At 46.4% G+C, this 25990-nt stretch overlaps 1 protein-coding gene across 1 annotated transcript in view; it reads right to left on the reverse strand.

Moving 5' to 3' along the window:
• The window catches only part of LOC121858960, a 71966-nt gene that overhangs the window by 34895 nt on the left and 11081 nt on the right, over window positions 1–25990 (reverse strand). Inside the window, exons 2-3 of the mRNA XM_042355617.1 lie at window positions 12283–12442; window positions 4081–4374 (exon numbers count right to left, since the gene is read on the reverse strand). Of these exons, the coding sequence (XP_042211551.1) occupies window positions 4081–4374; window positions 12283–12442 (454 nt within the window). The remainder of the gene's footprint in view (window positions 1–4080; window positions 4375–12282; window positions 12443–25990) is intronic.

A 25990-nucleotide genomic window follows, 5' to 3' on the forward strand; every position in this document is an offset into this window, starting at 1 on the left:
CCTGTTGGGCGCTGTAAACGCTTCTGCGCTTCACCTTACACAAGGATGTAGGGGAGTGCCCAATGAAAAAAAAAAAAGGATTTGATGCCAATGACTGTATTGTTTTTTTTAAAGATTTTCCAGATTTATAGTAGTAAATACAGTTTGACATTTGATTGGTCTTGGCTCTCCTGGGGGTGACTAACGACAAGGAAGTGTTTCGTATAAAAGAATCAAAGGCACATCCCCTCCCACCCCCTCTCCTCCAGCACTGGTGGTTAAAAGGTGACTCTCAGCCTCTCGAGACGGACTCTGATCTTTTGATGTTTTGTCTCACCCAAATCTTTGACTTGACAGGATGAGTCTTGAGTCTTTACAACAAACTTTACTCATTACTTAAAACATCCACAGGACGGGAGAAGATGGTGGGCAGAGAACCAGCAGAAAATATAAACCACGTATTAAGAGGTTTGACTAATTTTAACCATACAGTAAACACACACACTTCTGAATCTCTCTTTTCTTATCATACTTTTCCTACAGTGAACAGCACCATCTCTCAGTACACAAGACCACCGCACCCCAGCCATGCTCTTACTCAACCCCACACTCGTGACGTCACTGTTTGCTGTTGTTCGAATGTCAAATTTTTCCTCGTCCCGAAATGGTGGTGTAGCCCTACTGTTATATACTACTGTTAGGTGATATATAACGGTGGTGTAGCCCTACTGTTATATACTACTGTTAGGTGATATATAACGGTGGTGTAGCCCTACTGTTACACACTACTGTTAGGTGATATATAACGGTAGCCCTATGTTTATATTATTTGTTAGTGATATATAACGGTGGTGTAGCCTAATAAGTTATATACTACTGTTAGTGATATATAACGGTGGTGTAGCCTTACTGTTACACACTACTGTAGGTGATATATAACGGTGGTGTAGCCTTACTGTTACACACTACTGTTAGGTGATATATAACGTGTGTAGCCCCTACTGTTATATACTACTTGTTAGGTGGATATAACGGTGGTGTAGCCCTACTAAGTTACATACCTGTAATGTTAGGTGATATATAACGGTGGTGTAGCCCTACTGTTACACACTACTGTTAGGTGATATATAACGGTGGTGTAGCCCTACTGTTACATACTACTGTTAGGTGATATATAACGGTGGTGTAGCCCTACTGTTACATACTACTGTTAGGTGATATATAACGGTGGTGTAGCCCTACTGTTACATACAACTGTTAGGTGATATATAACGGTGGTGTAGCCCTACTGTTATATACTACTGTTAGGTGATATATAACGGTGGTGTAGCCCTACTGTTACATACTACTGTTAGGTGATATATAACGGTGGTGTAGCCCTACTGTTACATACTACTGTTAGGTGATATATAACGGTGGTGTAGCCCTACTGTTACATACTACTGTTAGGTGATATATAACGGTGGTGTAGCCCTACTGTTACATACTACTGTTAGGTGATATATAACGGTGGTGTAGCCCTACTGTTACATACTACTGTTAGGTGATATATAACGGTGGTGTAGCCCTACTGTTATATACTACTGTTAGGTGATATATAACGGTGGTGTAGCCCTACTGTTATATACTACTGTTAGGTGATATATAACGGCGGTGTAGCCCTACTGTTATATACTACTGTTAGGTGATATATAACGGTGGTGTAGCCCTACTGTTACACACTACTGTTAGGTGATATATAACGGTGGTGTAGCCCTACTGTTATATACTACTGTTAGGTGATATATACCCAGGTGTAGCCCTACTGTTACACACTACTGTTAGGTGGATATATAACGGTGGTGTAGCCCTACCGTTATATACTACTGTTAGGTGATATATAACGGTGCTGTAGCCCTACCGTTATATACTACTGTTAGTGATATATAACGGTGGTGTAGCCCTTACCTGTTAGATATATAACGGTGGTGTAGCCCTACTGTTATATACCACTGTTAGGTGATATATAACGGTGGTGTAGCCCTACTGTTATATACTACTGTTAGGTGATATATAACGGTGGTGTAGCCCTACTGTTATATACTACTGTTAGGTGATATATAACGGTGGTGTAGCCCTACTGTTATATACTACTTTTAGGTGATATATAACGGTGGTGTAGCCCTACTGTTACACACTACTGTTAGGTGATATATAACGGTGGTGTAGCCCTACTGTTACACCCTACTGTTAGGTGATATATAACGGTGGTGTAGCCCTACTGTTACACACTACTGTTAGGTGATATATAACGGTGGTGTAGCCCTACTGTTATATACTACTGTTAGGTGATATATAACGGTGGTGTAGCCCTACTGTTATATACTACTGTTAGGTGATATATAACGGTGCTGTAGCCCTACTGTTATATACTACTGTTAGGTGATATATAACGGTGCTGTAGCCCTACTGTTACAGACAACTGTTAGGTGACATATAACGGTGGTCTCGGTCCTGGGTATTGTTCAGTAGTTAATGATGTGTTCACCACCATTACAGTGAGGTATGGTTCTCCAGTCATTTGGGAGAGGGAATAACTGAGCAGTGATGACCAGTCTACAGCTCTCTCTCTCTCTCTCTCTCTCTCTCTCTCTCTCTCTCTCTCTCTCTCTCTCTCTCTCTCTCTCAGTAACATGTTTCTCTCCACTGGTTTTAGACTTTAAGAGAAGCAATTATATAACCCATCTTCACCCCCTTCCATCCCCTTCCCTTCCCCCTATCCGAGGAGGAGGAAGGGCCAGTGTTCGGGTGTATTAAAAAAGGTAATCATATAGTACAGTAGGTAAATGGTGGCGCCTTTTTTTACTACCGTCGTGTTGCCAGAGAATCACTTCACAAACGTTCATCCATTTGCTTCGTTTTAATCCCTATTTTTTTTATAGGACAAATATCATAATTTTATAGGAGAAAGTAATAATTTTTTGGTATATAGAACATTAGACCGTCAATGTGTTTTTAAAAATTCAGAGAGACGCTGTGATTTTTTTTTTGTCGGGATTTAAATTGGTGTGGGTGGTGGTATTACACTGACCATATTTTAAAGTGCATGAGGGTGTGGCAGAGTGGTCCCACGCTGACTATGTAATCTAGGGAGGCTGGTTCAATCTCTCCCCCCTCCTCCCCTCCCTCTCTCCCCCTCCCCTCCCCTCCCTCTCCTCCCCTCCCCCCCTTCCCCCGTACACAAACATTAGATACCCTGGCTTGCTGACCTGCCTGAGTGGGTAATGGTTGTTTGATCTTGATGACCCAATAGATACTACACACACACACACACACACACACACACACACACACACACACACACACACAAACGCCTGTGTATGTATCGAGTTTCAATGTCAGTTCACAAATACACTTACAATGATGGCTGTCATTAAGGAAACAAACAGCCTCAGTCAGCTGGTGCAGAGACAACACTACGACCAGGTTGAGAATCAATACCTATATTTTTGTTAACTTTGTGAGTGTGTGTTCGTTACTCTATGTGTGTACCGGGACTGTGTGTGTGTTCGTTAGTCTCTGTGTGTACCGGCTAACGAGACACATGAATGAAAGTTAAGATAATAATATAAATACTTTAATAACATGAGAATAACTGTGAAAATTAATCTTATTATATAGTTAAGAATTATTGTCTGTTGTTGTGAAACTTTTGTGTGGGGGAAAATATTGTTTGTTATAATTACTGAGATGATGCGGTGCCACACTGTATGACACTTTTGTACCTGTATATGTGTCAACCCAGAGTGTCAGTCATGTAGTTCTGGTGTCATATACCGCACACCCAGTTAATGTAGTGAAAGTAGTCAGGTGTCAGTCGTGTGTGTGTGTGTGTGTGTGTGTGTGTGTGTGTGTGTGTGTGTGTGTGTGTGTGTGTGTGTGTTTGTGTGTGATGGTACTTGGGTGTGGGCGGGTGACAGAGATGGATGATGATGATGTAACGCTCACCCAGAGTGACCGTCGCCACCCTATTGACCTGACCGACCTAAGTGATCCAGGAGGTTCTAATGATGAAGACTATGAGAGAGAGAGAGAGAGAGAGAGAGAGAGAGAGAGACTAACCTGCAGGCACGATATGGAAGAGGCAGGGTCGGGCCTGCTTGCCGATGGTGTTGGTGGCCCAGCAGAGAAGGGTACCGTAGTCCAGCTCCGTCATGGGGGTGTAGGTGATGATGCTGAAGGTGGGAGCCGAGGTGAACCTGCCATTGGGTACGTCGATGGTGTCTGCCGTGTTGTTGAAGGTCCATTTGAACTTCTCGGCGGGAGGGTTGGCCACCACTCTGCAGGTTACCTCAGCGTCCTCGTGCCTCGCCACTCCGTAGGTTGTCACTTGACCCGGAGCACACACGGGGGAGTCTGTGGGCACCAGGAGGAGAACACGATAAAGGGAGCGTACAGTCATCTCACCACTTAGCAGTTATGGAGGCTAGTACTGTACGTTCTTTGTTACTTTGTTTTGAACTTTAATTGTCCAGCGTTAGTGCAGGAGGAAAGCGTAGTACCCCGGATGACCTGCCATGATTGGTAGTGTCTCATTATATGTCCTGGGTTCGAGTCCAGGCCCAGGACAGGTGTGGCAGTGTACCACTACCAAATGGCAGGTTTTCTCCTGTACTAACACTGTACAATAAAGTTTGTAATAAATTAACAAAGAACAGCCCATCCTCCGATCGGCTGGTAATAAGTGGTGAAATAATAAATTAAGTGTACTGGAAGTGAGAACATAAGTGATTAAATAACAGCGATGGGCAGACACCCATGACTCACACACCGTTACTGTCAGTGCTGGGCTGGGCACCGCCTGGCCCGGGACCACCAGAACCAGATGGTGTTGGTACTTAACGGCCCCTACTGGAAGGAAGCGTCTCATGGCTCTGTCAGTTATCCTTGGTCACATTGTCTGAATAACAACCAATAACAGCCACATTGAAGGTGTTGTGACTCACTGTGTTTTGGCCTTATTGTGAGGACTGTAGTGTAGAAAACATAACTTAATACAGACAAATAGTGAAAAATAAGGTAGTGTGGCACTGCGGTAGTTTCCTCTCTCTGTTGCTACGGCGCCTGTCTGGTGTAAACGCCACCAATGAGACAGTATTAATTTTCTCTTTTCTCGTCGTTCTTATAGTGACTGTGAACATTTCAGGCGAGGAACACACACACCTTTATTTCAGGACCATCATGTCGGTGGAGTCTTCACGTACACGATTAACAGATAAAAGGTTTTAACTGATGTAAAAATGACTTCAAGAAAAACTAAATTGTCAAAACCGATCAAGGCAACTCACACACTCACAACTCACACACTCACAACTCACACACTCACAGCTCACACACTCACAGCTCACACACTCACAAATCACACACTCACAACTCACACACTCACAACTCACACATTCACAGCTCACACACTCACAACTCACACACTCACAGCTCACACACTCACAACTCACACACTCACAGCTCACACACTCACAACTCACACACTCACAGCTCACACACTCACAACTCACACACTCACAGCTCACACACTCACAACTCACACACTCACACCTCACACACTCACATCTCATACTCACACACTTATAATATTAATAATAATAATTAACGGTTTATTGAAAAAATTCTGCAGCCTGAAGGCTGAAAATATACATTGGACATAAATGACTTATTACATACATTGGTGGTTTAACAAAAGCCTTCATTAGAGAAAGGTGAAGGAACATACAGTGAACATACAGATTAATGTAGGTGTTGAACAGCAAACACGTAGTGTAGTAACTCCCTCCCAGATGGTGTTAGGAGGAACTCACGTGGTGTAGTAGTTCCCTCAGATGTTGTTATGAGGGACCTGGCGTGGTGTAGTAATTCCCTCGCTGATGGTGTTATGAGGGGCCTCACGTGGTGTAGTAATTCCCTCACAGATGGTGTTATGAGGGACCTCACGTGGTGTAGTAATTACCTCACAGATGGTGTTATGAGGGACCTCACGTGGTGTAGTAATTACCTCACAGATGGTGTTATGAGGGGCCTCACGTGGTGTAGTAACTCCCTCACAGATGGTGTTATGAGGGGCATCACGTGGTGTAGTAATTCCCTCACAGATGGTGTGATGAGGGACTTGACGTGGTGTAGTAATTCCCTCACATATGGTGTTATGAGGGACTTGACGTGGTGTAGTAATTCCCTCACAGATGGTGTTATATGAGTGAGGTTTGGTCTTAGGCCTTCCTATCGTAGACGGATTAAGTCATCGGTGGTTGTTGTTGGGTCTCGCTGGGGCCGTTATCACTGGGTACCTGGGACCTCACTGTGTGAAGGTTAACTTGGGTACGACTGTTACTGTTGAGTTGTTCTCACTGACTTAGCACTGTTCACCACTGTTCATCTCTGTTTAACACTGGTTCCGTTCCTTTCCTAAATGAATTGTAACTTCTGGAACTTGTTGATATTCCGGTGGGAGGAGGGTTCAGGGGAGGGGGTTGGTATGGGCCAACTTCACACCTCACACATCACCTCACACCTCACACTCACCCTCACACCTCCTCCACACCTCCCTCTCCTCACTGCCTCACACTCACACCTCACACACCTCACACTCCATCTCACCTCACCTCACATACCTCACACTCACTCACACCTCCTTCACTCCCCCCTCACTCACCTCTGTAATCCCTCACACTCCACCTACCTCCCACTCACACCTCCATACTCCCACCTCACACCTCACTCCCCCTCACACCCCTCACACACCTCCTCCCACTCCTCACCTCATCTCACACTCACATCTCCACCTCCTCTCTCTACCTCTCCACTCCACCCTCACCATACTCCTGCACACCTCTGTCTCACCTCACACCTCACACACCCTCTCACACACACTCCTCACACTCACACCTCACCTTACTCCACACCTGCCTCACCACACTCCACCTCTCACATCCACACCTCACACCTCCCTCACACACTCACCACCCCACACCTCACATACTCACACCTTACACACATCTCACACCTCCCCACCTCCCATACTCACACACACCCTCACACCTCCACCTCACCTCCCACACCTCCCCCTTACTCATCCCCACACCTCCTCACATCCTTTACTCACATCACACACACACCCCACACACACACACACACCTCACACACTCACACTCCACCTCACACCTCCCTCCACGCACACCTCCACACACACCACACACTCACACCTGCCTCTCCCACACACTCACACACTCACTCACACAAACACACTCCCACCTCACCTTACCTCACACACTCACACCTCCCACACACTCACACCTTACACACACACACACACCTCCACACTCTACACACTCACCTCACACACTCACACACTCACACACACTCACACACACACACACACACACACACAATCACACCTCACACCTCACACCTCACACACTCACACACCTCCTGACTCACCTCACACTCACTTCTCTAGCTTACCTCACACACTCCACCTCCTGCACCTCCACCACACCTCCACACTCACACACACTCACCTCCCACCTCACACACTCACACCTCACACACTCACACACCTCACTCACACTCACACCTCATACTCACACCTCACACACTCACACCTCACACACTCACAACACCTTTCCCTCTCTACCTCCCCTCCTGCCTCACACCTCACCCTCCTATCCTGCTCACACACCTCCCTCCCTCTCCACATTCCTCCAAGCATTCCTCCCTCACACACCCTCTTTTCTCCCTCATCACACACACCTCACACTCCACACACACCTCACACCTCCACACACACCTCACACTCCTTACCTCACCTTCCACCACATCTCCCTCACCTCACATACTCACCTCCTGCACCTCACACCTCACATTCACACTCACACACTCTGCTCCTCCACACACACCTCACCTTCTTCACACTCACACACACTCATCTCTCGCCTCCACCCACACCTCACACACTTACACATCCCACCTCCCCTCACACATACTCCTCACACCTCACACCTCCCTCACACCTCACCTCACATTCTTACACTCCACGCCTCCACTTACACCTCCCCACACCTCACACTGCACACACACACACACACCTCACACACTCACACACTCACACACCTCACAGACTCACCTCCGCCTCCACACCTCTCACCACATCCACCTCACACACTCACACATTCCACCTCACCTCCCCCTTACATCTTTTACTCTTTACACACCTCCACACCTCCTCCACACACTCCCATCTCCACACCTCCACCTCACACTCCCCTCCCCTCCCCACACACCTCACACACTCCCACCTCATACACTCCCCATCACATCTCCACACCTCCCACACATATCACACCGCCACACTCACACACCATCTGCTGCCACACACTCCGCTGACCCCCCCCTCACCTCCTCCCACTCCACCCTCCTGCCCACCACTCATGGTTTACTCCAGCCAGCCTACATTGAGTTTAGAATCACTTGTAAACTGCGAAGTCAGGAGAAGGAAGCTTATAAAGCGAATTTCGGAGAAGGGAAACACACAAGCGAATTTGTGTCTTCTGATACTAACATAACCTAACCTACCCTAACCTAACGTAAACTAACCTAACACTGTCTGGGAGGTTAAGTTAGGTTCGTGTTAGAGTGTTTAATCTTCAGATGAAATAAGGTGAGAGAGAGAGAGAGAGAGAGAGAGAGTTTTCCTCAAACTTCAGAGGAGGTTGTGACCTTCTCTGCTTCATAGGACGGTGGTATGGTGTTCCTATAAGCACCTGGTGACCAAGCTCCATTAAGGACTTAAGCTGTGTAATGCCACGGATGAACCGACCCAGAATGTGCCAGCAGTGTGAAGATGCTCTGGGTGTCTGATGGGATACTGACACTGGAGAATTTGAGAGTAATTACTATTAAGTGAACAATGTCACTCCCAGCGAACTGCAGACATGTATATATGGCAGCTAAGAACAGAACTATACTGTGTTGTTGGCAAAAGAGGAAAAACACTATGAACCAAGATGATACAATGCTCTTACACTGTTGCTGGCAGTTACTGAGGCCTGTTTTATAATGCTGAATTAATACTGGTGGTCTTATTATTCAGTTAGGTTCATAGTTATTTAATTATGACATTTTTATTTCATGTTTTATGTTGTCTTGATCTAATGAGTTCCAGGTTAATTTCATTCCATTTTTTTATAACAATTTCAGTATTTGACCGTTGTGAAGTATATATCATGTCTGCACTCATAAATATAACTCATTTATGTTCATGGTCATACATTCTTTTGGTATTAACTTCATTATTATATTTTTGCTCAAGTCCACGATGCAGTAACGCGTTATCAGTTTACAGTTTTAACAGTCGATATTTTTCATCAGTTTACAGTTTTAACAGTCGACTTTTTCTCCCAGGTGTGACTGTGGCTATACCTGAGAAGCATTAGTAGTGAAGATCAATAATTATCACCATAAGACGTCTGGTGTATAACTGTTATTGTTTACAGTATTGTAACTCACAGTTGACCTCAATAATACTCGTTTGTTTTTGTCGTTGAGGGAAATATTGTTGTTTTTGTTGTTTGTCGTTGTCATTGAACCTGGTAAAAATATCTCGTGTTAAATAATTCACTAACCCCTCCACACACACGTTTCTATATACATGTCTTGCCGCTGAAGGTTTTCCAATAGATTTTAAGCCATGTCTGTTTCCTCAGTTGATTGAAGTAGATGTTTTATGTGCGGTTTGTATTTTTATTTTTCAGTTTATATACAGGTGATGGTAGGTCACTGAGGGGAGAGTTTTAAATCATCTTTGTTGACGCTTATAAAAGGCTATAATGGGTAGTACTAACTTTTGGCTACTGTTTTTTATTTTTTACTAATTTTTCCGCCAGAAGTTTTTGTTAATTCTTCTTATATTGTTTTTGTTATTGAGTTCAGTGTCCCGTTTTCACCCGGTGTTTCTCGTTCTTGCTTCTCTCTCTCTCCTCTTCCGTCATCGTTCTCCTTCCCTCCTTCTCTCCCTCACTCCTTCACTCCGTTTTCTGTGGACCTCCATAATACTCGTCATTCCTCGTTACTTGTTCGACGTTAATAATCAAGACTTGTGTAACTCTTGTGGCTTTTAATTCATGTTGTAGTAGTGTAATAACTGATAGTTTTTACGAGCTTAAAGACCTTAGTTGTTGAAGTGGAGTAATAACATTATAACAACATTGACCTCAGTATTCCCGTTTTTATTCTTCTTTTGTTTTAGCTTGACGGTGTAATTTGTCTCAACTTTCAAAACAGAGATAAATGGCGAGAAATGTTTCGTTCATTCTACCTTTATGATGATTAGATGAGACACTTGTAACTCTTCCTCTCCTCAGCTTGTGGTCAAGATCATCTGTTAAGGATTATGACGTACAAACATGCCATCGTCTTAGGAGCAATATTGAGTTTTATAAATAAACTTTCTCCGCTTTCCTTTGCCGCCAGGCTGGAAAAAGCAGACGGGAGGTGATGTAGTTGGTCGCCTTCAGCAGAAACGACTTCATGAACAACAGTTTCAGGTTCTTGATGAAACTGTCAGGAACTTGAGACATGCGGTTGAGGACGTGGAGTTTGTTGCTATTGATTAAAGTAGCTATGTTGATTACGGTGAACAAGAGTTTAAAATTCTGTTTTGCTAACACTTGCCTGACGACAAGGATGTTTCCTACGCTGATAAATGTGTTTACTTCGTTCTTCCTCGGGTAGAAAAGTAGAGCCCCGAGTCAGACCTGGACGGCAACTGTTGGCCTCTGGTAGGAACAACCTAGCGGCCGTTCCTAGGACTGGCTTAACTGTTTCTTTCATGTGTTGGAGTTTTATATCCGTGTGATCGTTTGTAGAGTCAGATAAAAACAATACAGTCGCTGTATACGCCGCTGGTACATGAAGGGGCTATGGCTCAGTGTTGGTGATAACGATGGCAGAAGTGCTGGTGTCGTGTCTCTCTGTTACACCTTCATCCCCGACAGTAAGTTTGTCGTCGCTGGTAATTATCATCTTCCCTGAACTGTGTTGACTTCCTTAATGTTCTGCAGCCTCCAAGTTTCGTTCTGGATGTTTCACGAGACTTAATGTCGAGGTGTCCCACAAGAGGGTGATGATGTGCTGAGTGGAGGAGACAGATGAGGTTCTCGTCTCTGAGTAATTCATGTGTCGCTTTAACTTCTTCACTACACGGACGACACTTTTAATATTTGGTTTAGTTAAGTACACACCATTTTCTTCAGCTCAGTGGCAACACCGTACACAAGGGGCAATTACTGTACGTCACATAGCTTATGCATGAAGGTGATAGTGTGACCCAGAGACTTGACGACCAGATGGAGACAGTATAGTAAACACTACACTCTACCGCCTTTACACACACACACACACACACCATCGTATTACTGTGGGAGGGATGTGGTAGTGGAGTTAACGAGGTCCAGGTATGGGGTAGTGGAGTTAACGAGGTCCAGGGATGGGGTAGTTGAGTTAACGGGGTCCGGGGATGGGGTAGTGGAGTTAACGGGGTCCAGGGATGGGGTAGTGGAGTTAACGGGGCCCAGGGAAGGGGTAGTGGAGTTAACGGGGTCCAGGGATGGGGTAGTGGAGTTAACGGGGTCCAGGGATGGGGTAGTGGAGTTAACGGGGTCCAGGGAAGGGGTAGTGGAGTTAACGAGGCCCAGGGAAGGGGTAGTGGAGTTAACGGGGTCCAGGGATGGTAGTGGAGTTAACGAGGTTCCAGGATGGAGTAGTAGTTAACGGGGTCCAGGGATGGGGTAGTTGAGTTAACGGGGGTCCGGGGATGGGGTAGTGGAGTTAACGGGGTCCAGGGATGGGGTAGTGGAGTTAACGGGGTCCAGGGAAGGGGTAGTGGAGTTAACGAGGCCCAGGGAAGGGGTAGTGGAGTTAACGGGGTCCAGGGATGGGGTAGTGGAGTTAACGGGGTCCAGGGAAGGGGTAGTGAATTAAAATGGGTCTGAGGTAGTACTCTACTGGTACTGAACTAAGCTTATCTATCAAGACCGGGGTTTCTCAAGTACTAAGCTGGGGCTAAACTAAGCTCTTTTATCCTGACCGAGGTAGGACTAAGCTGAGACTGAACAAAGGTTATATATCAAGACAGAGTTAGAAGAAAGCTGGGACTAAACTAAGCTTACTTATCCTGACCAAGGTAGGACTAAGCTGGGGCTGAACTAAGATCCTCATGAGAGACTGAACGAAACAGATGCATGAAGTAAGACTTACACTTTATGTCAAGGTTGATGGGCTTGGACACACCGTCACCCTCGATGTTGGAGGCCGAGCAGGTGTAGCTCCCCCCGTGACGCCGCGTGACCTTCTGCAGCACCAAACTCTGGTTACTGACGATGATGCCCGCTGTGATGTTGTGCTGCAGCAGCCTGCCCTGTGAGGAGATAGTGGTGATACAGCAGCCTGCCCTGTGAGGAGATAACGGTGGTACAGCAGCCTGCCCTGTGAGGAGATAACGGTGATACAGCAGCCTGCCCTGTGAGGGGATAGTGGTGATACAGCAGCCTGCCCTGTGAGGAGATAACGGTGATACAGCAGCCTGCCCTGTGAGGAGATAACGGTGGTACAGCAGCCTGCCCTGTGAGGAGATAACGGTGGTACAGCAGCCTGCCCTGTGAGGAGAAAACGGTACAGCAGTCTGCCCTGTGAGGAGAAAACGGTAAGCCTGCCCTGTGATACAGCAGCCTGCCCTGTGAGGAGATAACGGTGATACAGCAGCCTGCCCTGTGAGGAGATAACGGTGGTGCAGCAGCCTGCCCTGTGAGGAGATAACGGTGGTACAGCAGCCTGCCCTGTGAGGAGATAACGGTGCAGCAGCAGCCTGCCCTGTGAGGAGATAACGGTGGTGCAGCAGCCTGCCCTGTGAGGAGATAACGGTGATACAGCAGCCTGCCCTGTGAGGAGATAACGGTGGTGCAGCAGCCTGCCCTGTGAGGAGATAACGGTGGTACAGCAGCCTGCCCTGTGAGGAGATAACGGTGGTGCAGCAGCCCGCCCTATATTTTTGGGGGCGGGGATTAGCTTACCCAAACACAGGTCACCGACCTACATCGGGGCCTGCAGGGCGAAAAAAAAAATAAATGAAAACAAAATTAATACACAGAAATGGAAAAAAATCAACAAATCAAAAGTGAGCGACATATATGTTGTGTTGTCAAAGGAATAAAAAATTGAGACTGCAATTGTGTGTAAACGAGGCAGAAAGTCAGATCAGCAACCTGGGACTTGGCCACAATTTTCGAGATGCCATATGGCAGCAGGGTCTACCATTAGACAACACATTATGTTTCCAATATCTTCCCAGGCGGCAGGACCTCCCTGTTTGATAGCTGCCTACTACCTACTACAGCCTACTACCACAACAGCCTGTACTGCATAGTACTACAACAACCTGTACTGCATAGTGCCACAATCGCTACCTTTATTGTAAGACAGTCAGGTGTAATAATGTGTTCCAAGACCCAGATGATACACTTAACACAACTGCCTTCGTAAATTGCCAGGTGACACAACACACTTAACTAAATTGCATTGTAAGAGAACATAATCAACCAAATTGTGGTGCCAAGATGAGTGGTGTCAACAAGGTGTTACTAGGTGGAAGAGGAGACGCGCACAGCTATAATTTAATCACAGTTGTCCACATAATCTAACCAGGACACAGCTATGTACCACATATTATATACTGTACACGTCTAATTGCTGTACATTTATTGTTATGAACTGTACAGTCTATGTACAAAGTTTTTATACCTGTATTGTCTAAGTACAACGTTTTTCTACCAGTACAGTCTATGTACGTTATTATACCTACACTGTCTCTGTACAGTCACCTCAAAAAGTTCATGTCCTCAGTATTCAGAATGAATGAACCGCTGGAGCATTCAGTCCCATGAAGCTCCGACACCTGCTTTGAGATGTTTTATGAATCAGTGTCATGAACCGCGACAATCAGTTCCTTTGTTGCTGTTGTCGTGTTTAGATGTGCCACAGTGGAGTGTTAATATGTGCCACAGCGGTGTGTTAAGAAGTGTCACAGTGGAGTGTTAAGATGTGCCGCAGTGGAGTGTTAATATGTGCCACAGCGGTGTGTTAAGAAGTGTCACAGTGGAGTGTTAAGATGTGCCACAGTGGAGTGTTAAGATGTGCCACAGCGGTGTGTTAAGAAGTGTCACAGTGGAGTGTTAAGAAGTGTCACAGTGGAGTGTTAAGATGTGCCACAGCGGTGTGTTAAGAAGTGTCACAGTGGAGTGTTAAGAAGTGCTACAGTGGAGTGTTGAGAAGTGTCACAGTCGAGTGTTGAGAAGTGTCACAGTGGAGTGTTAAGATGTGCCACAGCGGTGTGTTAAGAAGTGTCACAGTGGAGTGTTAAGAAGTGCCACAGTGGAGTGTTGAGAAGTGTCACAGTCGAGTGTTGAGAAGTGCCACAGTGGAGTGTTAAGAAGTGTCACAGTGGAGTGTTGAGAAGTGTCACAGTGGAGTGTTAAGATGTGTCACAGTGGTGTGCTAAGAAGTGCCACAGTGGAGTGTTAAGAAGTGTCACAGTGGAGTGTTGAGAAGTGTCACAGTGGAGTGTTGAGAAGTGTCACAGTGGAGTGTTAAGAAGTGTCACAGTGGAGTGTTGAGAAGTGTCACAGTGGAGTGTTAAGATGTGTCACAGTAGTGTGCTAAGAAGTGCCACAGTGGAGTGTTAAGAAGTGTCACAGTGGAGTGTTGAGAAGTGTCACAGTGGAGTGTTTACGAGGGAACATTTATAATCGAGAGGTAAGTGGTGGTCAACACTGGTTGTATTTGTTGAGGTTAATGTGTTAACTATGAGGATGTACAGTGAGGGTGTAGTTGTTGTAGACTGGAGCTGACTCAACCCATAACACCACCAACTGCTAACACTATATAACATTACCGTATTAGCCTAAAAACTCTTAGGAATCACTCCACAAAAACACTCAGTAAATATTTAGATGTTGCCAACACCTACTTATACATTGAGTCTTATATAGGGAGAAAGAGAAGAAAAAAATATTCTATAACGTTTCCGTCGGAAATTTATATATTTCGAGTATTTTAACCGATAAAATTACCAACAATACTATTAGTTCAAAGTGGAGGGAAAACGTTGGGTAAACACAAAAAAAAAAAATTAACTTTTGAAAACCTTAACCTTATTTTACCAAACCGTTAAAAATCATATAACTATAAAGAGTTTACCTTATTCATGTTTTCAGTGTTTAGTATGTGATGGTGTTGTTTTCAGTGTGATGGTGTTGTTTTTGGTGTTCAGATGAGGAGGGGATCCATAAACTTGAAAGTGATTCTTAGCAGTTTTGTAAGTCAGGAAAGGTTAAGTGAGATTTTCAAAGGTTTGTTTGGTGTTCTTCAAAGCCCTACCCACTTTAAACAACTAATATTGTGGGTAATTTTTTCTGTTAAAATACTCGAAAAATAAAAATTTCCGACAGAACGTTATTGACTGAATTATTTTTAGTTTTTTCTTTCCTCCTATATAAGACTCGATATATAAATAGGTATTGGCATCTTCAACATAACAACCAAACACACAAATAACACTTCACAATGTTAAATAAAAAATAAGATAATTTGCTGTCGGTGTGTGTGAGAGGTTTGAATAATATACCAGGTTCTTTGGAGACTTTACTTTTGCAAGCGTCAGACAGTAACTGGCAAGTTGGCAACCCGGCACTGCCACAGACAAACTCCTGCCTTCATACATGGGAAAACATATCGTACGATGATACTCCATCTTACAATCTCACATCCCCCCCAAATTAAAAGGAAATGACAATGCACATTTGAATTAACAAAAGGAAAACAATGCAGTGACAAAAACAATAACGCAAGGAAAAACAAACAATGACATGTCCGTGAGCTCGGAGACAGCGAATAAGACAAAAAAAAACAAAGAAAAAAAATCAAAACTAATTTTACACCACACAGTCAGCCAACCAACCCGGGGGCCTGCAGGCTCTCCCGGGCCTGGCCACGCCCGACTGGGAAGGGGCCGGGGGGTTTGCGAGCGAGGGCGTGGGTACGGAGGGCACCACAGAAGGGGGCCAGGAGGCATAGCGTGGTGCACCACAGGAGTTGTAGGCACAGGGGTGGCGCAGCATCGCAGGTGGCGTCTGTTGCGGATGGACACCCTGCCACTGCCAGTCAATCTGACGGCATACTGCCTATGAGGGCGGGCTTTCACCACTACGCCCGTCCTGTCCCAGAGCTTGGTGGCGGCGTCCTGCACATGCACCTGCGCGCCCACAGCTAGGGGAACCAGCTGGCGGAACACCTACCCCCGCAACAGAAGGATCCCGTCCTGGGCTTCGGCCAAGTGCACCTCCCTCATACGAAGCGCCCGCCGCAAGTGCTGGTCCACCTTATAGTGCTGTCTAGCCACGGGAACGCCATCATGGAGCTGGCGGCCGGTGGCAAGTTGGGCGGGCGACTTGTTCACCCCCCGCAAAGGGGTGTTCAGGTACTGGAGGAGGGCCTGGGATGTCCTATCGCAGTCCAGGCTGCCCCCGGGCCCAGTGTTATCCCTGAGGCGCCTCTTGGCAGCCTTGACCCCAGCCTCTGCCCTGCCATTGGACTGAGGAAAGTGGGCCGACGAGAGGCGCACCTCGACCCCCCATGACTTGAAGAAATCCGTCATATCACCGCTGGCAAGGTTGGTACCTCCATCCGTGGAGATCTGCTCAGGTGCCCCCCCACCTCATGAAGTAACCCTGCAGAAGGGCAATGATCTTGCCAGAGGTGGTCTCGTTGACGAAGTGGGCAATATCCAGCCAACCTGTGTGTTGGTCAGCATATGCTAGGTACGTGTGGCCCTGCAGGTGGAACACGACCACCACCTGTTGAAAGGGATAGTCTTGCGCGGGGGTCAAGACCAACTACTCCGGAGGCTGGGAAGGGGTGTGGGTCTCGCAAGCAGCACACCGGGACCGATGATACTGCAGGTTCACCCTCCATGCCAGGTCAATAGACAGACTGCTGGGCCCGCCTGAGCATGGAGTCGAGGCCCTGGTGCCCCACGAGCAGGTTAACGGCGACCCGATGGCGGAGGGAGTTGGGGATGACAAGGTGCACGCAGCCCTGGTCAAAGGTGTAGGTGACCAAACCCCCGACCACAGCCAACCTGTCCTTCACAGAGAAGTACGGCAGCAGACAGGCCACCTCCTGTGACTTGTGGGGGCGCCAGTCGCCCGCCAGCACCCTCGACACTAGCATCTGGTACACTAGATCGTCCGCATACCGCTTTGCACACGGTGTTCTCGTCTATAATGATGCACCCATCCTGATCCAGTGCTGCGATTATGACCACACACTGCAGCGCACAGGTCCTCCTCTTGGTCCATGTTCTCCGTGTCGGACGCCGCCCTGATGGAGGGGAAGCGGGATAGGGCGTCAGCTGCACAATTCTGCTTCCCTGGAAAGTACTTGACCGTGAACCGGAACTGCAGCGTCTTCTCATCGAGCCTGAACAGGCGCGGATTCGCCAAATCGGTGAGGGCTCTGTCCCTTAGCAAGCATACTAAGGGGCGGTGGTCCGTCACCAGAAGGAGGTTTCGGCAGCCAAGGAGGAACAGCTTGGCCTTGCGCAGGCACCATACCACCACCAGGGCCTCCCCTTCCACTGCAGCATAGCCAGCTTCAGCCGTGCTCAGATGTCGGCTACCGCACAGAGCCAACCGCCACCCTCCCCTGCAGCAGAAGAGCGTCTCTGGCGAGGCACGGGAACAGTATTACTCCAATTCGTGACAGCTGCCGTAGGTCTGGATTTGTCGTAGTACACCAAGCCGTCCCTGGCCAACTGACAAATGGTGTCCTGGGCCTGGCGAAACTTGAGATACAGCTGGTCGTCCCAATACACCCGCTTGCCCACTGGCTTCTTGAGAAGCTCGCGGAAGGACTCCTCACAGGTGCAGTGGCAAGGAAGGGAACCAACTGGTTAATCAGGCCATGCCAGGACCTAATGTCAGTGATTGATGGCTGATCAGGCATGGGGAAGTCCTTGGTGGCTGACAGACGTTGGGCAGTAGGCTGGTAGAGGTCCCACCCCAGGAGGAAACCCACAAACTCGGTTTCTCTCCTGCAGAACAAGAACTTTTCTGGTTTCAGTGTGATACCTGTACGCACGCAGGTCTCCAGAAAATCGTAGGTGTGCCAGAACCCCCCCTTCGCACTGAAGTCAAAGAGGAGAGTGTCATCTACGCACTTGTACTTGCGGAACACATCCTGAATAGCGTCGTCAAACCTCTTGGTGTAGGCATCTGACGCTGAACAATGTCCCATGGGCGCCCTGCAATATCGAAAGCGGCCCCACGGCGTAATGAATGTGGTCAGGCGTCTACTTTCCTCCTCCAACTCCACCTGATGAAATTCCCAGAAGTCGTCGGCGACGGTTTTGAACGAGTGCACTGGCACCTCGGACACCATGTCGAACTGGTGCAGGTGTGTGGTGCATCTCCCTCAGACAGCTTGCATTGAGGCGTTGGAAGTCTACAGTGCACCAGGGCTGACCGTTTTTCTTGGCCACCACGACCATCCTGGCGCACCACTCCGTAGCCTCACCAGCAGGCACTGGCTGGATGACGCCTCTTCTGACGTCATCCTCCAACTGGGCCTTCACCTCCACTCCCCAGTGTTTCGGAACGGGAGCAGGTGTGTGATAGGCGTAGGTGGTCGTGCCGGGCGTCAGGTGGCTACGGTGAGGGAGACCAGTCATGACTGGCAGTGGGGACCTGCTGGTGTTGAATGCAGTAGATGAAAAGTGCGTGAACATCTCAACTGGCCTAGGAGGGACAAGACTGCCCCCAGGTCTAGGGTTCGGAGGTAGGTCGTCGGCAGTGTGCTGCCCCTCTCCATCGACTGCGGCAGCCACCAGGTCGAGGCACTTGCAAGCCTCAAATGACAGGTAAAGGGCCTTGGCTGTCTGCACGAAGTAGACCTCCTGGACGGTGGTCCCCTCACCAACACTAAGGAAGCAGGGGGCGGACCCCAGACACTTGAGCTGTTTGTCCGCCACGTCTCTCAGGACATTACGGGCCCGCTGAAGTTGTCCCGGTCGCAAACCGATGACCCGGAGCAGGGATGGCCCTGCCACACACACCATAGCTCCCGTGTCAGCCACAGCCAGCACAGGGGTGGCGGGGGAATTGCCCCCGGCCTGGACCACGAACACTTGTAACCTGGGGTGGTGGGATAGCTGGGCTGCTGCCACTGTGACAGCACCTGACACATCCACAGAAGCAGTTAGGGCTGTCTTATTCCAATAACACCTTTTGAAGTGACCAACCTTAGAGCAATTGAGGCATGTGGCCCCACATGCAGGGCAGTTGCTTTTGCCCGAGGCATGTGTCACGCCGCAGTTCCCACAGTGTGCGCAGCTGGGGTGTCCAGGTTGGGCGGCAGCTACCTCAAACTCACCCTTTGACGTCATCACCAACCGCCTCTGCCTCCGTGGCTGTTCCCACCACTTCCTGGCCAGACGTACGACACAATACAACAGTATCTCTCACTGCTGCCTCAAGTAACATATACTTGTTTTTTAGCACTTCAACACTAATGTAACTCGAGTACCCCTGGAAAATTTCCCTTTTCAACACTGGGTTACTCAGGCCCACAATAACTTTACGTAATAGCATGTACTCAGAGAGGTCTTTATCACAGGTGAGACATTTAAATTCACACTCCACTGCCTCTGCGAACCATCATTGAAAGTGCCTTTTCATGGGCTCCTCTTCACCTTGTTTGTTGTTGAAAAAATCGTTCCATTTCACAGCTTGGTTTGACGATTGAAGAATCACTCCACTGGTGGCATCCAGGGTTTCCTTGGGCGAGAGCTTCTCCCGCTGACCGCTGGGATATCTCGAGTCAATCGCCTTTTGGAGTGCAGGGACACAGTTCAGGCGAATGTGGAGTGTGGCCACCAGCTGTGACCATCCGTTCAACATCACCCACGACTCCATGGACCGCCTCCATGTCCTAAATGCCACTGCTGACATTTCTGCCTCATACTTCTCTGGAGCGACCGCTGCTGAGGGCTTCATGACCGGCGTAGGGGCATGACCGTGGCCGCCAGTAGCCATTGACCTCATCTCAGCCATCAATGCACGCATGGTCTGCTGCTGGGCGCACGTGGTGTTCCCCGCCGGTGTAGAGATGCCCCGGTGTCCCTTTGAGGGCGTCGAGAATCGTGGACGTGTAGGGGCCCATGTTGGCGTCCTCGTCAGGGCTGTTATAGAGTGTCGGGCCCTGGCATCCTACACACTGGGCCATGTGAGAGGTTTGAATAATATACCAGGTTCTTTGGAGACTTTACTCTTGCAATCAATCAATCAATCAATGACTAGTGACAAGGGTGAAGGAGGTTCAGTGGAAGGATAAAGGTGGTGAGGGAAGGGAGATCGTAGTAAGGAGAGGATAGATGCCGTGGCTTAACACAGCTTGCGGGGTAGCGGGGCAGAGCCCTGATTGGTGGAGGCAAATTCACGACCGGACTCGGCAGCAGGAAATTGGTGGCGGCAGGTTGTCTGGTAGTGTTGACGGGTAACTTGATTCTCCTGTCTTCCTTCTTGGTGTTTCTTGTTACTGATGGGCGGGCTGCTATGGGTCTTGTGGTGTGGGCTTGTTATGTTGAAGACAACGACCTTCTCTTCCTCTTCTTCTTTTTATTTTCTTGGGTTATCCACTCTCTGGTGTCTTGTTGTTGTTCTTCCTCGTGTCCATGATGTTCGTAAATGTTGAGGAAGTCTGAGGAGGTGATCTTGATGAGCTGAGATTCTGGGTCAACGGGCTCGTTATCTGGTTTCTTAATAACTTGTGGTATGATGACTTCATGGTTCTTTATGTCTTGCTTTTTCTCTCTTTCTTCTTCTTTTCTTGTTTCTTCGTTTCTTGTTTTTCTTTTCTTGGCAGTGAACAGCAAGGAGGGCCTCCTTGTATGTAAGTTTCTTGTTTGGCGGATCCTTGCTATCTTGCACTGCTCCCGCCACGTGGAACATAGCTTGTCGGCGGAGGAGTGTGGCCCGCCACAGGCTAGGCATTTCTTCTCTTGGTTGGGGCAGGAGGTGTAGCGATGCCCGGTGTTTCCTCACTTGGAGCACACATCCTCCTGAGCCTCGCACTTGGTGGTGGTGTGTCCGTAACACTGGGATTTATAGCAGCGTTTGGGTCTGCAGAAGAGCTTCACTGGCACGGTTTCCCAGGCCAGTTGAGCCTCTTTGGGTACGTTTCATGGTGTCCTACAAGGGCAGTTGTTTCTGGCAGATTTTTAGACAGCAGAGTTGTCCCTTGAGAAGTTCGTTGATTTCTTCTGAGTCCATGAATGCTATTTCAGGGTGGGAGATCACTCCCAGCTTCAAGTTGTCCCCCTGGTGGACAATCCTTTCCACTTGTATGCCGTTGATGTAAAAGAATTGTGGCAGTTGAAGGAATTGGCTATATTCGGCGAAGGTGATTTTTAGGTCACCTTGATGATTCCCTCGATTCCTTCAGAGTTAAAAAGCTCTTTAAGGACGAGGAAGTTGAGTAGTTTTGGGCAGATTTCTTCAACCAGGCGCAACCAGATCACCTTGATGTCTTCGTAGAACACCATGGCTGCATTAGACAGTAACTGGCAACCCGGCGCTGCCACAGACAAACTCCTGTCTTCACACATGGGAAAACATATCGTACGATGTTATTCCATCTTACAATCTCACAGTGTGTTTACAATATGGCGTCTCTAAAATTGTTTTAAATATGATTAAAACTTTATCTTATTTAGGAATGATACATCAAGTGAGAATTTCAATTATTTTAACTTTTGTGAAACTACAATCGGATATTCTTCCCTGCTCGTTTCGGATTCAAATAGGCTTTTTTTTTGTAATGGTGGGGGAGACGGTTAAAATAAGAAAAACGTTATGGAACTGCACCAAATTGTATGGGGATGTTGTTTGGATGATATTAAGTATGAAAATAAAAACGACGATGCACAGAACCTAATTGAACCTGACCTAACCTACCTTGTCTTACCTTACCTACCTTACCTTACCTAACACCTACCTTACCTAACACCTACCTTACCTAACACCTACCTTACCTAACCCCTTCCTTACCTAACACCTTCCTTACCTAACCTACCTCACCTAACTTCAGCTAACTACCTAACCTGTGCCTTGTCGTTTTGTTTGTACTTAATACTGAGCTGACGGCTGATTCCAGAATTGTTCGATTTCGTTCATATTTTCCACAGATGTTTTTTGTATAATAGTAAGTAGTGAATATGATATGACAACTTTATATTTTAATTCTAAGATAATTTTTAGTTTTTCTCTATCTGCGATCATAAATTACCTGTAGTGGTTAAGGTGTAAAGGGTGACGGATATTGCAGGATAAAACTCGGTGAAAAACTGACCATATGCCACTAAAACCATGTCTGTATTGTAAACATTCCAACGAAAAATCTGCTGTTGTCAGCTCCTGTTGTCGTTTACTCTTTCTAAACAGACTATTCCCTGAGGGAGAAAACTTCCTTCCAGAATCTCAATGTGGTTTTAGACCATCAGGTGACACCACTGATATGATCTTTGATGCCCGCCAGATACTGTACAGGAAAAGTGCAGAGAACAGCGTCGTGACCTGTACATGGCTTTCATCGACCTAACCAAGGCCTTCGACTCGGTCAACAGGGAAGCCCTCTGGTGGGCCCTTAGCCGTTTTGGCTGTCCACCAAAATTCATCTCCATTTTGAGGCAACTCCACGATGATATGAACGGCAGTGTCCTGCACAACGGCACCCAGTCTAAGTTCTTCCCCATCCAAACAGGGGTTAAACAAGGGTGTGTACTGGCACCAACTCTCTTTTCCATTTTCTTGGCTGCCTTCCTTACTCGTGCCAGTGCCATTTAAGCGAGTGGGGAGGACATCGAGTACCAGGTGAAGGATGGGGGTCTTTTCAACATAAGACGACTCCAGACAAGAACAAAGGTGTCGGCAGCTTCCATTCCTGAACTTCAGTATGCAGACAACCTCACCCTTGTTGCTCACACTGAACACGACCTACAGGAGATCCTGAAAACCTACGCAGATGCGTATGCACATTTAGGCCTTGAAGTGAATGTACGTAAGACTCAGATCCTCTTTCAACCTGCCCCTGGTTCAGACACACCTCCACCATCCATCCAACTTTTCTTTTTATATTTTTTATTTTTTTACGGGGATTATCCCACCCGGGCACAGGTCACTGACCCACATCGGGGCCTGGGGGGGCGAAAATGTAATAATAATAATAATAATAATAATAATAATAATAATAATAATAATAATAATAATAATAATAATAATAATTCAGAGTAAATAAAATTTATAATAAAAAATGCAAAATTGAAAATAAAATAATAAATTAATAATGATAATAATAATAATAAAGAACCACACAGAAATGCAAAAATACAAAAAAAGATCAAAAGTGAGAAACAATATATGTATATTGTGTTGTCAACAGTAAGTGAAACAATTGAGACTCTGCACTAGTGAGTAAATGAGGCAGAAAGTCAGATCAGCAGCCTGGGACTTGGTCATAATTTTCGTGATGCCATATGGCAGCAGGGTCTACCATTAGACAATGCATTGTGCTTCCAATATCTTCCCAGGCAATAGTACCTCCCTGTTTTGTAGCTGCCTACTACCAGCTTGATGGTACTACCCTCTCCAATATTACCCACTTTGGGTATCTCGGCTCCCACTTGTCCACCACCGCAGACATTGATGAAGAGATTCAGCATCGGATCAGATGTGCATCTCAAGCCTTTGGCAGGCTCCGAAACCGTGTCTTCAGCTGTAGGAAGCTGAAATTGTCGACAAAGCTGCACCTATATCGAGCAGTGGTCCTCCCCACCCTGCTATATGGCAGTGAGACATGAGTCACATACAGGAGGCACCTCAAGGCACTTGAAAACATTCACCAACGTAGTCTACGTTCCATCCTCCGAGTTTACTGGGAAGACAGGAGAACAAATGCCAGTATTCTCGCTGACACCAACTGTAGGAGCATCGAGGCTACTGTAGCATCGGCTATGTAGGAGATCTCGCACTAAGGATGGAGATGAGAAGGGAAACTCACCATGGCGTTTTCTATATATATATATATATATATATATATATATATATATATATATATATATATATATATATATATATATATATATATATATATATATATATATATATATATATATACAGTATATATATATATATATCATGTAGATCCACAATGAAAACGTGGATGAGATAAATCTTGATAAAATCACACGGGAAAGGGGAAACAACGGAGCACCTTAGCTTTCGTCTTTATTCAAGACATCTTCAGAGGCAATTGGATTACATGGACAGAGAGAGGCTTAAATATACAGGGTGACCTTAAAAACATGAGGTCAGGTCATAATGATGTCATCCACTAAACCCCACACCAACACACACGTAGAGGAGCTTAAGAGAAGTGGGGTGACGTGACTAGTTAGGTCAGGTAAAAAATAAGGGACCCACTAAATAACTATCATACATATAGATCAAAGGTTTTCAAAGCATTTTTTACCATGGGCCACTGACAAATAAATTTATGTAACATATTATCAGTTTTGAACTGACCATCACTAATGTTTATTGATTTTAATTCCTTAATCAAACTAGCTTCAACCAGAAGTCTTTCTGTGACACAAAATGATTTGAATACTTCTAAACTTTTTTCCCAAGCACTGGGATGATTTGCGGAATCTTCTGAGTTTAGTTAGTTGGACCCTGGCTTTTGCAATTCTTTCTGTGATGTGTGGCAGTATGCCGTTCCTTGTGATTTTGAGGCCGAGGATTTTCCCATTTTCTGCGTATGGAATTTTTTGATTGTTGACTGTGATTGGGTATGGTCTAGTTTTAGCTATGTGAATTATCTTCAGTTTTTGTGTTAGTTTTAATTTTCCATTTCCTTTCGTAATTGTTTATGGTTTCTATTTCTCGGCTAGTTCTGATTGCCATCATTTGTTTTGATTTCCCTGGGTATTGTATAATTTGGGTTACGTCGTCTGCGTATGCAATGTACTCTGAGTTTCTTGGTTTGGGCATGTCCGCTGTATATATGGTGTATAGTGTTGGTGATATGTTGCTGCCTTGGGGTACTCCACTGTAGAGGGTGAAGTTTTGACCTATGTAGTTGTCGATGGTGAGTTTGCCTTGTCTCTTCTCAAGGAAATTGCAGAGGAGAGCCGTGATGTTGGGTGGCATGTTGAGTTGGATGATCTTGTATTTGAGCCCTTCATGCCATACTTTGTCGAAGGCTTTGCTGACATCTCTGAGTACTATGTTGCATTGATTTCTGTTGCTGGCTGCATTTGCGATGGCTTCATATATTAAGGCTATTGCAGTGTAAGTGCCTCGGTTTTTCCTGAAGCCGTGTTGTCTATGGTTGTATTTGTCTTCATACTCTAGGTGGTTTCTTAATCTCAGGTTTATTATTTTTTCAAGGATTTTGCCAGGTGTTTCGAGGAGTGAAATGGGTCTGTAGTTTTCTGCCTGCGTTGGGTTCTTTCCTTGCTTTGGAATGAGTCTTATTTTTGCCTTTTTAAATTTGGATGGGAAGAATCCGCTTGCTATTGATGCATTGAAGATGTCTGCAAGCTGTTTGATCATTGGTGGTGGTATGTTTTGCAACACAGTTTTGTTTATTTGACTTATTCCTGGCGATTTATTCTTGAAGCTGGCAATTGTTTTTATGATGTCCTGTGTAGTTATTGGGGCATTTAGTGGGTCGTTATTATCTAACGTGTTGAGGTTGATTGTCCTGGATTGTTGCCATTTGTCTGTGTTTTGGTTCAAGTGTGTTTCAACCACGTGTTCTGTTTCTCTGCAGAAGTTTCGGTTGTCCTCATCCGTGA

This window comes from Homarus americanus, unplaced genomic scaffold (genome assembly GCF_018991925.1).
Source record: "Homarus americanus isolate GMGI-L3 unplaced genomic scaffold, GMGI_Hamer_2.0 scaffold8226, whole genome shotgun sequence".
Lineage (NCBI taxonomy): Eukaryota > Metazoa > Arthropoda > Malacostraca > Decapoda > Nephropidae > Homarus > Homarus americanus.